This window comes from Glycine max, chromosome 4, assembly GCF_000004515.6.
Source record: "Glycine max cultivar Williams 82 chromosome 4, Glycine_max_v4.0, whole genome shotgun sequence".
NCBI lineage: Eukaryota > Viridiplantae > Streptophyta > Magnoliopsida > Fabales > Fabaceae > Glycine > Glycine max.
This window is the reverse complement of record NC_016091.4, coordinates 17,175,573-17,188,152: the sequence shown is the minus strand read 5'-3', so window position 1 is coordinate 17,188,152 and position 12,580 is coordinate 17,175,573. Positions and strand designations below refer to the sequence as shown.

General features: G+C 37.5%; 1 protein-coding gene across 1 annotated transcript; it reads left to right on the top strand.

Annotated features, from left to right (window-relative positions):
* The first annotated feature begins 997 nt into the window (after nt 1-997).
* On the top strand, nt 998-6,932 carry LOC100813982 (phospholipid-transporting ATPase 1). The gene is made up of 7 exons (XM_003523884.5): nt 998-2,907; nt 3,018-3,324; nt 3,746-4,448; nt 4,532-4,655; nt 4,789-5,008; nt 5,316-5,774; nt 6,437-6,932. Exons 1-7 carry the CDS (start codon nt 1,311-1,313, stop codon nt 6,636-6,638), a joined length of 3,612 nt encoding a protein of 1,203 aa, XP_003523932.1. The 5' UTR covers nt 998-1,310; the 3' UTR covers nt 6,639-6,932.
* The last annotated feature ends 5,648 nt before the right edge of the window (nt 6,933-12,580 follow it).

Here is a 12,580-nt window from a genome sequence, read left to right as displayed (position 1 = left end):
ATTTTTTACAATAATCATATTAAAAATTATATTAATAATGAGTTATAATTAAATAAAAATATAAAATCATTTTACACGTCAACAAATAACATTTAAATTCTAAACAATTTGTAATTTGAATATCCAAATTACTAAAAGTAACTAACGAACCTAAATTGGCAAAGAAGCTGCTGCCAATAATTTTTTTTTTACAAATATTAATTATATGCCCTATTAATGAATAATAAAATGAATTTTATTATTAACTTAATTTAAGTATGTCCTGTAGATTAAACTTTAAAAAATTTCTCGCCTCTCTAAATTTGTGCAAAACATTCTACTCTTAATTATGTTTTTTATACTTGATTTGTTTTATAGAAAAAATAAGTTGAGTATATATTTAATTATAAAATATTATGTGTAATAAATTTATTGACTTATATAATAATTGTTTTAAAAATCACAAAACAGTAATTCTAAATTAATTGATCATATAATTCTTTTTATCACAATATATAATCATTAATTTTTCATATAAGCATACGATTAATTATTTAACATGATTGTAATTCCATACGGATACAATTCCACCTAAATACTACAAAATCTTAAGTCAAATGATTATAATTCCATTTCTCAAAGCTCTTCCCAGTCAAATCTGACACCCCAACAATGAACAATAAACCCTCTTAGCTGACTTTCTAGAAGACTTGAACATCACCGTTCTTCTCTCAAGAGAAAGAGTTTTCCTCCCAATTCCACAGATTAACACAATAGATTAGTACAAGTCAAAGACACCACAGAAGCAGTTTATTATCTTCAACTTTTTCTCTCCCACTTTAAAATACTTTTATTTTCAATATCTATTATTTTAAAATAACACGAATCATTATTCTTAATTAACTTTAGACTAAATATAGTATAAAGTATATTATTAATTTTACTGTGTTTCTAGATACACATGCTGTCGCCACCCATTACGACTTATTCATCACAAATCTTCTTCCTTGCAATTCCCTTTCATAGACTCATCATACCCTTCTTCTTCTTCCCTCTACAACGTCTTTGACCTTAAACCTCTCCCTCCCCAACACGCTATTCTTCTTCAAAAATTAATCTAACAACTCTTCTTATATACCCTTTTTTTCTTCTTTTCAGCTACCCTTCTCAAAGTGTTCATAATTATTAAACTGCTACATATACATATATTTGTTGCACAGCCACAATATTTAGTTTAGTTAGTTACTTCCTTAATTTTTTTTTACAAAGTTGTAGTTTTTGTTTCTTCAAGCCTTCACATGTTTCCACTGTCACTAGTTTATATATGAATCATGGGTTCTAATAGGCCACTTCTAATGACAGTACCATCTCCAACAACAACTTCTAGCACCTCTATTGATCCTGAGCTTCCAAAATCAAAGTCAAGTTCCAGCAATAACGCCTTCAACCCTTTTGAGAACACTCTCAACAACTCATCATCATCACGCAGAAGTTCTGGGAGCAGGAGCAACAACTCTATCCATGAAGTGAGTTTGAGCAGTTCAGGGTCCATTAAATCCAAACCTGTGAGGTATGGCTCAAAGGGTGGTGCAGATTCTGAAGGACTCAGCATGTCACAAAGGGAGCTCAGAGATGAGGATGCAAGGTTAGTGTACATAAACGAACCTTTCAAAACAAACGAGGCTTTTGAGTTTGCAGCGAACTCAATCCGCACAAGCAAATACTCCCTCCTCACTTTCATTCCAAGGAACCTCTTTGAACAATTCCACAGGGTTGCTTACGTGTACTTCCTCATAATTGCAATTCTCAACCAACTTCCTCAGCTTGCAGTGTTTGGAAGAACTGTTTCCATCTTGCCACTGGCCTTTGTGCTGTTTGTCACAGCTGTGAAGGATGTGTATGAGGATTGGAGAAGGCACCAGAATGATAAAGTTGAGAACAATAGGTTAGCATCAGTTATGGTTGATGGAGGAAGAAGCTTTGTGGAGAAAAAATGGAGGGATGTTAGAGTTGGTGAGGTGATAAAGATCAAGGCAAATGAGACTATCCCTTGTGATACTGTGTTGCTCTCAACTAGTGATCCAACTGGAGTTGCATATGTGCAGACTATTAATCTTGATGGTGAGTCCAATTTGAAGACAAGGTATGCAAAGCAAGAGACACATGGTAAGGAGGGGTTTGGTGGGGTGATTAAGTGTGAGAAACCCAATAGGAACATTTATGGATTTCTTGCTAACATGGAAGTTGATGGCAAGAAGTTGTCTCTTGGGTCCTCTAATATTGTGCTTAGAGGATGTGAACTCAAGAATACTAGTTGGGCTATTGGTGTTGCTGTGTATTGTGGGAGTGAGACCAAGGCTATGCTGAATAACTCAGGAGCTCCTTCTAAGAGGAGCCGGTTGGAGACATGCATGAATTCTGAGATCATTTGGCTCTCTTTCTTCCTTGTGGCATTGTGTACAGTCACCTCAGTTTGTGTTGCGGTGTGGCTGAAGCGCCACAAGGATGAGTTGAATCTGTTGCCTTATTATAGGAAACTTGACTTTTCAGAAGGGGATGTGGATAGCTATGAGTACTATGGATGGGGGTTGGAAATTTTCTTCACATTTCTCATGTCAGTTATAGTGTTCCAAGTGATGATTCCCATTTCCTTGTACATTTCCATGGAGCTTGTGAGGGTTGGTCAAGCCTACTTTATGTTCCAAGACAAGAGAATGTATGATGAGGCAACAAAGTCAAGGTTTCAGTGCAGGGCTTTGAACATTAATGAAGATTTGGGGCAGATTAAGTATGTTTTCTCAGACAAAACCGGCACTCTCACTCAGAACAAGATGGAGTTTCAATGTGCAAGCATCTGGGGGGTTGATTACAGTTCTAAAGAGAACAACAGCATGGAGAGGGATGAGGTAGTTGAACATTCTGTGAAAGGTGAGATTTATTCTAATACACACTTTTCTTAGTTTTTTCTTTAATGCATCCTAATTTTGTTTATTAGTGAAATAATATAATATGCTTCTTTTGTGTCATTATGTGCTCAGTGGATGGAAAGGTCTTCAGACCAAAAATGAAGGTGAAAGTCAATCCAGAGCTTTTGCAGCTATCAAGAAGTGGACTTCAAAATGTGGAGGGAAAACGGATTCATGATTTCTTTCTAGCAATGGCAACCTGCAACACTATTGTGCCTCTTGTTGTTGACACACCAGACCCTGATGTCAAGCTGATAGATTACCAAGGAGAATCTCCAGATGAACAAGCATTAGCTTATGCTGCCGCCGCCTATGGTTTTATGCTCACAGAAAGAACCTCTGGCCATATAGTCATTGATATTCATGGACAAAGACAAAAGTAAGTTGAATTTTGTTTTTAATACTTCTTTTCTTTTTCTTTCTCCACAAATGGTTACTGACAAACTAAATTCATACTTTTTACAATGAAAATGATGAAACACTTTGTAGTTAATAGTTTAACATTAGTGTTGTTTAAGCAGAAAGGAAATCATGTATGGATATTTTTGTTGGATTTTCATGTCTATTTTATTAATAACCTTTATGATAACTAGTAGTGGTGAAGTAAGTCTTGATTCTAGAATATGCTGTATGCAATTTTGTCTTTCTTCTCTGACTCTGTAGTTATGATCTAGGAGTGCACATAGTAAGTTTGATTATCTTGATGGTTAAATAATAATCATGAGATGAAACTCTCTTTAAAGTGGTACAATGGTGATTAGTCTTTTTTCTAATGAATCATCCCATTATGAGCATTGCAGGTTCAATGTCTTGGGTTTACATGAATTTGACAGTGACAGGAAGAGAATGTCAGTTATATTGGGGTACCCTGACAATTCTGTGAAAGTTTTTGTCAAAGGAGCAGACACATCCATGCTTAATGTGATAGACAAGTCATTTAAAATGGACTTAGTAAGAGCCACTGAAGCACATCTTCACTCTTACTCTTCTATGGGTTTGAGGACACTTGTTATTGGCATGAGAGACTTGAATGCTTCAGAATTTGAGCAATGGCATGGATCCTTTGAGGCAGCAAGCACTGCTGTGTTTGGCAGGGCTGTGATGCTTCACAAGGTTTCGAGCATTGTAGAAAACAATCTCACCATATTGGGAGCATCTGCCATTGAAGATAAGCTGCAACAATGTGTGCCTGAATCCATTGAGTCTCTAAGGATTGCAGGCATTAAAGTATGGGTTCTGACTGGGGACAAACAAGAAACTGCCATATCCATTGGCTACTCCTCAAAGCTCCTAACAAGCAACATGACTCAGATTATAATCAATAGCAAGAACAGAGAATCATGCAGAAAAAGTTTACAAGATGCCCTTGTCATGTCTAAAAAGCTCATGTCCACATCCGATGTTGCAAACAATGCTGGAGGAAGTTCACATGCAACTCCAGTAGCCTTGATTATCGATGGTACCAGCCTTGTGCATATTCTTGACAGTGAACTTGAAGAACAGGTTAGTTTAGTCCCATTAAATCTAGGATGGTGTTTACAATGTACTTTATTCCTTGCTGATTTTGGCTACTTCTGTTGATTCAGCTATTTCAACTTGCAAGTAGATGTTCTGTTGTTCTATGTTGCCGAGTTGCTCCGCTGCAAAAGGCAGGGATTGTTGCCCTTGTGAAGAATAGGACATCTGACTTGACACTAGCTATTGGAGATGGTAATTGATCTGTTAGACCTTGTGGTTCCCCTTCAAAAGTTTGATAGCATTGGAAAATATTGAGTAGTTTTTGGCTGGTCTGATTTATGTTCTGTGGTGTAATAAATTTCATTATGCATGTGTTACATTACAGGTGCTAATGATGTCTCAATGATCCAAATGGCTGATGTTGGAGTTGGCATCAGTGGACAAGAGGGTCGGCAAGCTGTAATGGCATCTGATTTTGCAATGGGGCAGTTTAGGTTTTTAGTTCCTCTTTTATTGATACATGGTCACTGGAATTACCAACGGCTCGGTTATATGATACTATACAATTTTTACAGAAATGCTGTCCTTGTTCTTGTCCTATTTTGGTAAGTTATAATCCAACAAATGTATGTGTGTGTAGCTGCTTTTATCATACAACTTCAAATTATACCACAAACTTCACCTTCAAAAGTTTTTGTTATTGGGTGATGTTCTTCGAAGCCTGTATTTCATTCAACCAACCCTGTGATTTTAAAAAAAATGACTTTTATGGTTCTTTTTTGGTGGCTTTTGACTTGTTCAATTTTCTCCTAAAGTATGATAATAATGGTATTTTTCTCTTTTTTTTTCTGTTAGATGTATTTCTTAAGATTTTAAAACGTTAGTAATCTGTTATGTGTATGTGTTTTCTAGGTATGTGCTCTACACTGCCTTCACTTTGACAACTGCTATAAATGAATGGAGCTCCACGTTATACTCAATAATCTACAGTTCATTGCCAACTATAATTGTTGGTATTCTCGACAAGGATGTTGGTAAAAGGACTCTCCTAAAGTACCCTCAACTTTATGGGGCAGGACAGAGACATGTGGCCTACAACAAGAAATTATTTTTGTTAACAATGTTAGATACTTTGTGGCAAAGCATGGTTATCTTCTGGGCACCCCTCTTTGCATATTGGAGTAGCACAGTTGATGTGGCAAGCATTGGAGACCTTTGGACTTTAGGAGTTGTTATTTTGGTTAATTTACACTTGGCCATGGATGTCATTAGGTGGTATTGGGTGACCCATGCTGTCATTTGGGGGTCTATAGTTGCAACTTTCATTAGTGTCATGATCATTGATGCTATCCCCAATCTTCCTGGCTACTGGTATGCAATATCCTTTTCCCCCATTCTTTTTCTTTATTTTATTTTAATTTTTATACCATAAATCTAATGTCTAGCATTCATGGAAAGGTCATCCATATTTTCTGTTTGAGACACTTTAGATGCAACTATTATGCTAGATCTACAATTTTTGTTGAATATATTATTGATTATTGTTGTGCATGCTAGATTTTCTTGCATAACTTCCAAAGGAGTATACACATATTTACCACTAGCATCCCTAATAAGATACATCTTGCTTTGGAATTATTAGTCCTCTGAGTGAAAACAATAATTCATACTTCTGAATCGTTTACACTCAACAGATTTTTGTATTTGTGTTCCTGACTAAATATGTAACTTGTTTTACTTTTAAATCTCAGAAGTAGAACAAGACTAAAGAAAAATTTATGAGAAACCATTAAAAAATCTTGATCTAAATGATTCATATTTGGTTTTAAATGACATAGTTTGATCCATGCAACCAACCACAACCAGTGGGATAAGGCTTGTTTGTTGTTGTTGTATGGTTAATCATGGAGAAAACCATGTCAATTCATAAGATATTCTCTGTTGCCATTGTGTGCATTGAAAACCTTTGCAATCCTACATTGCTTATGCTTTTGTGTATAAAGACTAACCTTTACATCTCCTTAACTTTGCAGGGCCTTCTTTGATGCTGCAGGAACTGGATTGTTCTGGTTATTGTTGCTTGGAATCATAGTGGCAGCATTGCTTCCACGTTTGGTTGTAAGATTTGTTTATCAATATTATTTTCCTAATGATATTCAAATTTGTAGAGAAGCTGAGAAGATTGGGTATGAGAGAGTTGTTGAAAGTGGACACATAGAAATGCTTCCTATCTAAGATAATGCATCAAGATAAGAGAAGTGATCTTCTCCCTTTTTTTCTTTTGTAAAGTTGTATATTCTTTTGGCTATTGAGAGTATTTCTCTTTATTACCGGATTTCATTGGTTGCTATCCGAAGGATAGAGGTTTTGTTATCACTGTAGAGGTTTGTTGTATCTTCATTCTTTTGTATCATAAATTTAGCATGTTGTAAATAATCTTGATTACAACAGAAAAAGAAAAAGAAAAAGAAATAGTCGATTGCATGTTACATTCCTTGCCTCCTTGATAATGTTGAATTTATCCCCTCATTCTGTCGAGTTCCTTTTTCATTTGGTTCAATTTCGGTAATTTGTATTTTCTTTTGTTTGCATTGGATGTGGAATATTGCTTGCTAGCCAACACATGTTGTAATATGTTACAGACATACTCTTAAGGTAGGAACATGAACAATAAGATTGGTTTGGTTAGTAAGGATGAAAGTGTTGTCCATGGCTACTGGATGGCAATGAATTAGTGAGCGTAGAGTGACCCGAGACATGTGTTACACACATTGTCCTCAACGATTTATCTATGTAGTGCACAAATCGCCCATAATTTAATAAGCCTTTCCCATAAGAATGGGGATCAAAAATTGGCAAGTCAAGAAAGAAAAGAGAACACAACTTTGGCTAGAAAAAGGAATCTCCAAATTGTTTGCTCCATTAACATGGTGTCCCCACATAAGGCTCCACAAATGCCACCCATCACCTTCACCACAACAGATTTCAAGGCAATAGATCCAATTTAGGACGACCCCATGGTAATCAGCATGGAGATCAATAATTGTCTGGTCCAAAAGACACTTATTGATCAGGGGAGCTCAACGGATATCTTGTTTTGGAACACATTCAAGCAACTCGACATATTAGAAGCCAAGCTTTAACCATATGTGGACCCTCTATTTGGCTTCACTGGAGAAAGGGTCAATATGATAGGAAGCATAGAACTTAACACAAAATTTGGGCATGAAGGGTTCGAACACAAGACCATTAAGATCAAATATGTAGTGGGTACCTCCTACGACGTACTTCTCGAATGACCAACCTTGAACACTCTAAGCGTCGTAGTATCTACACCCCATTTAGCTATGAAGTTCCCATCAGTAGTTAATTCCATAATAATAGTCCATGCCTACCAAAAGAAGGCTAGTGAGTGTTACATGGCTAGACTACAACTAACCCATATGGCGAAAGGCAAGTCATACAAAGATATAAACAATGTTGAGATGTTAGCAGGTAGCTCATAAGAAACAGATGGCCTAAACCTTAACCCTAGAACAAATGGCGATTATCGGGCCAAATAATCGGTAGAAGAAACAAGTACGTTTTAGCTTGGTCATAAGGAGGGGCAGGTTAACTAACTCAGCAACCAACTCTCAGATGACGACAAGAGATGCCTACAACAAATAATTCGGTCACATGCCGATTTTTTTTGCATGGTCTATGCCTGACATGCCCTCCATGGATATGAAATTCCATTGCCACAAACTCTTCATATGTCGAGATGCAAAGCCTATAACTCAAAGGAAAAGAAAAATAAGGGAAGAAAGGTGTTAAGCAATTCGGCAAGAAGTGTCCAAATTACTTGCAGCATGGTTTATCCAAGAAGTAGATTACACTACATGGCTTGCAAATGTGGTTTTGGTCAAAAAATCAAGTGGCAAGTGGAGGATGTGCACCAACTACACGAACTTAAACTGAGCCTGTCCAAAGGATGCATGCCCTCTACCCAATATTGATTGCTTAGTTGATGGCACATCAAGACATAGGATTTTGAGCTTCCTAGATGCTTACTCAGACTATAACCAAATTAGAATGGTCCGAATGACAAGAACAAAATGACCTTTATTACTGAATTGACAAATTACTGTTATAAGGTAATGCCATTTGGGTTAAAGAATGTCGAGGCAACATATCAATACTTAATGGACAAGGTATTTGAGCCTCAGATAGGAAGAAATATAGAGGTATATGTGGATGATGTGATAATAAAGTCCAATGACTTACTGACCCATATCAAGGATTTGGAAAAGGCATTTGGATAGTTACAAAAGTACAAAATGAGACTAAACCTAGAGAATTGTGTCTTCATCGTAGAAGGGGGAAAGTTTTTGGGCTTCATGCTAACCTATAGGGGAATACATGTGAACCCTGATAAGTGTTAAGCAATCTTGGAGATGAGAATTCCAAGGAACCAAAACAAAGCATAGAGATTGGCCAGCTGAATAGCCTCCTTGTTCAAATTTTTGCCAAGAATTGTTGAAGTATCCAAGTCGATGATGAACCTACTCAAAAAGACAAAGCACTTTGATTGGAGTGAGGAATGTGAGCATGCTTTTCAGCAAATAAAAGCGACACTAGCAACAACCCCCCATCCCTCGATACTTACAAAGCTAAAAACTAGTAAGAGACTCATTGTGTACCATTTTCGATATCTGTAGAGGCTATAAGTGCAATTCTTGTCCAAGAACTAGACAATGAGATGAGACCAATCTACTTCATTAGCAAAGTACTACAAGACCCAGAGACTCAGTATAAGTTGGTGGAACAAGTTGTTTTGACATTGGTCAACGTTGCTTGACGCCTCCAACAATATTTCCAAAGACATAGGATTATTGTCTAAACTAATTGTCCATTTGCTAGAGTTTTGCACAAACCCAAACTGACCGGTAGGATGATGGCATGGTCCTTAGAGTTGTCAGAATATGAGATACAATATGAGCCGAAGGGAATGATCAGGGCATAAAGCTTGATAGATTTTGTGAATGAATTCCACCCACCACCACCAAATGAGTGGTGGAGGCGGTTCCTCCAACCGACATGGTAGTGGAGCAGGGATCATATTAGAAGGGTTAAACAACGTAGCCTTGCCACAATCCTTATGCTTCAAGTTCAAGGCAACCAACAACCACGCCGAATATGAGGTTGTACTAGCTGGCCTAAGGCTAGCAAAGGATGTGGGGGGCGAAGGGTCAAATGCCAAAGTGATTCTCCGGTTGCATCAGAACAAATTAACAAAGTCTTCCAAGTGAAAGATCCTCAATTTTTTTTGTTGAAGTATTATCATGCCTCTTGAAAAATATCATCACCTGCTTTGGCATTCCATGCATCATTGTGGTGGATAATGGTTTATAGTTTATAGAGAAGAAGCTCAATGAGTTCATGACTAGTCTTGGTGCATAACATTCGTCAACCCCCCCTCCCCCCAAAACAAATGGCCAAGTAGAAGCGGCCAACAAAGTGGTCCTGACAAAGTTAAAGAAACAACTTGCTCAAGCAAAAGGAATATGGGACGAAGAGCTTTTCTAAGTCTTATGGGCATATCAATGCACCCCTTACTCTGTTACACAAGAAATGCCCTTTTGAATGGTGTATGAGACATATGCCATGGCCTCTGTTGAAGTGGGGGAGATATCAATAAGATGTCAAAACTTCATTGAGGCAAACTACAAGCACTGCTAATAAACCTAGATTTCAGCGAACAAGTGTGAGAGGATGCAGTAATCATGACTAAAGCATGTAAGTAATGTATGACGCAATGCTTTAACTCAAATATAGAACCAAGATAGTTCAATGAAAGGGATCTAGTATAGAGAGTTTGAGGAGAAACCCTCTTCGATTAAGGTTGAACTTCACTATTATTAACAATTAATTCCTTCCTACAAACTCTCTTCGGATAAGGTTAAACTTCACTATTACTATATTTCCTACCCAAACACCTTATTTGGAAAAGCATAAACTTCACCATTATCATAATAAATACTTTGGATTAATTTGAACTTATCGCAATTATAATCGAAAGCTTCCATTATCTAGTATTATCCCCCCTGAATCCACTTTCATAACTTTCTAAACTTATCATTTTTCAACAAGTTTCGTGTTGTTAATGTTACAATTAATGAATGAGTAATCACCCAAATGCATTTCGGATTCACCATGTCTAAACACGTCACATCAAAAGACAGGTTTCAGATAAAAACTATGACTATCAGGTGATATAATTTATAAAGGCATAAACAAAATACTACTTTCTTCAATAAAAGACCTAAAGGCCAGAAAACATGTCACAACACGACACTAACGACCAAAATTACAAAATAAGATACCAAAAAAAACGACTACTATGACTCCTCGGACCCACCACCATTTTGCAACTCATCCTCATCCCTATCCTCCCTAGCATCGATTAGTTATCTAGTCTCACCAATGGGAGTAGACGACTGAGCATTGCTTGGAGGCACATATACAGGGATATCATCAATCACCACAAGGGCCCCATTGCATAAATCCTTATTAATATCAAAAATCAATTCATCTGACACATCACAATGAAAAAGCACCGGTCAAAGGAAATGTTGGAAGCCAGAAGAGTCATGAGCCTCACACACATTATTGAAAACTTTATGCTCAATCGTTTGTTTCTCCGCCTTCTCGGCATCCCTTGCCTTCTCGACACCAGCCAAGGCAACCCTTAATCCTTCAATCTCCTTGGCAGATTTCCTCACCGACTCCTTAGCAGTTAGGGCTCAGTTCTCCAAACCCTTAGCAATTTCTTCAAGTTTGGAAATCTTGTCCTTCAAGGTTGCATTATCCCCTGTCATAGAAATGTTAGCAGTTAAGGCCGAGTCCAAGGAGCTTTCAACCTTCTTCAAATCAAATTTTAACTTGTTAACATCAACAGATTCGGCTAGGTATTGAGATATGGCCATAGCGCGAGAATGGAAGGCCCAAAAGTTATCCTAGTTCACGGCATCATCATTCTTGTTAAGAACGTGGCAGTTGTGACCTGAAATGCTATTCGGACTGATGAGATGACTGGGATTGAAATCATCCACGAATAATCTGTTGTTGGTAATAATCGAGATGTTCTCCAAAGGGTGGGAGACAGGAAACTCCAATATTTGTTGCTTCATCTTCTTAGAACCCCCATGATCGAATGGTTCTACCGAGTGTCTATGGTCTCGGTGCTCCCTCTTGTCTTTCTATTTTGGTTCTTTGCCGACAGGAGGAACAACGTCAGCAGGTGTGTCCCTCAGCCGCAGATTCCAGATGATTGATTGGGTTGGGACGAAGTTACCTACATCAGAAGGTGTCCAGTTCTTGCACGCTAGTCGGAAAGTCACCATGTTTGCACCAGTTTGATCCATAATCTCTACAACAATAAAATAAAAAATTAGCAAGTTCAAATAAGAAACCAAAACATATAAAATACCAACAACTAACCCTCAAGGTCCTTAATGGGTTGCAAAGATTCAAAAAGAGTGACTAGAGGCTTCATAGGAAGGTATCGAAGGAGCAACTTGAGGAAGATTAGGTCTCAAATTTCTTCATCGGTCAAGTGCTCCTTCGGGTAGTCATCATACCGGCGGAGAACTTGCTACCAGTAAAAGGGAAATAGAGGTTCCTTGGCCGAATCATAAAAATAGTTCCTTCTGAGGTCTGGCTTTATTACCACCTTAAGGTATTTGGTCTTGAAATTTTTGTAAGTTGTGAAGGTGCAAAATAACAGTCGAGCAGGCATGCGAACCAACAATACCCATCTTACCATCTTCTACGGTCAACAACAAAAATAATGAAGAAATAGGTCGAGTATGGCCTTAACATAATTATACAAACAAAGGGCTCAAAATGCTTGGATTGTCAGTATTGACCCTAACCTCGAAACCAACTTGCTCAGAACTTCTGCAAAACCCATTATTGCTAAAATACATGCATACCTAAAGAATGAATAAGAAGAACTATTCAGTTGAGAGCGAAGATTTTCAAACAAAGTTTATGCGGACGATGACGTTTTGGGTCCATTTTTAAAGGCAATGGGCCCATAATGAGCCCTGTCAATTTGTAACGTCAGATCAAAACAAATCAACAAATGGCAATTGAGGGCGTTTCGGTTTCCATTGAAGGAATATGAAAAGACA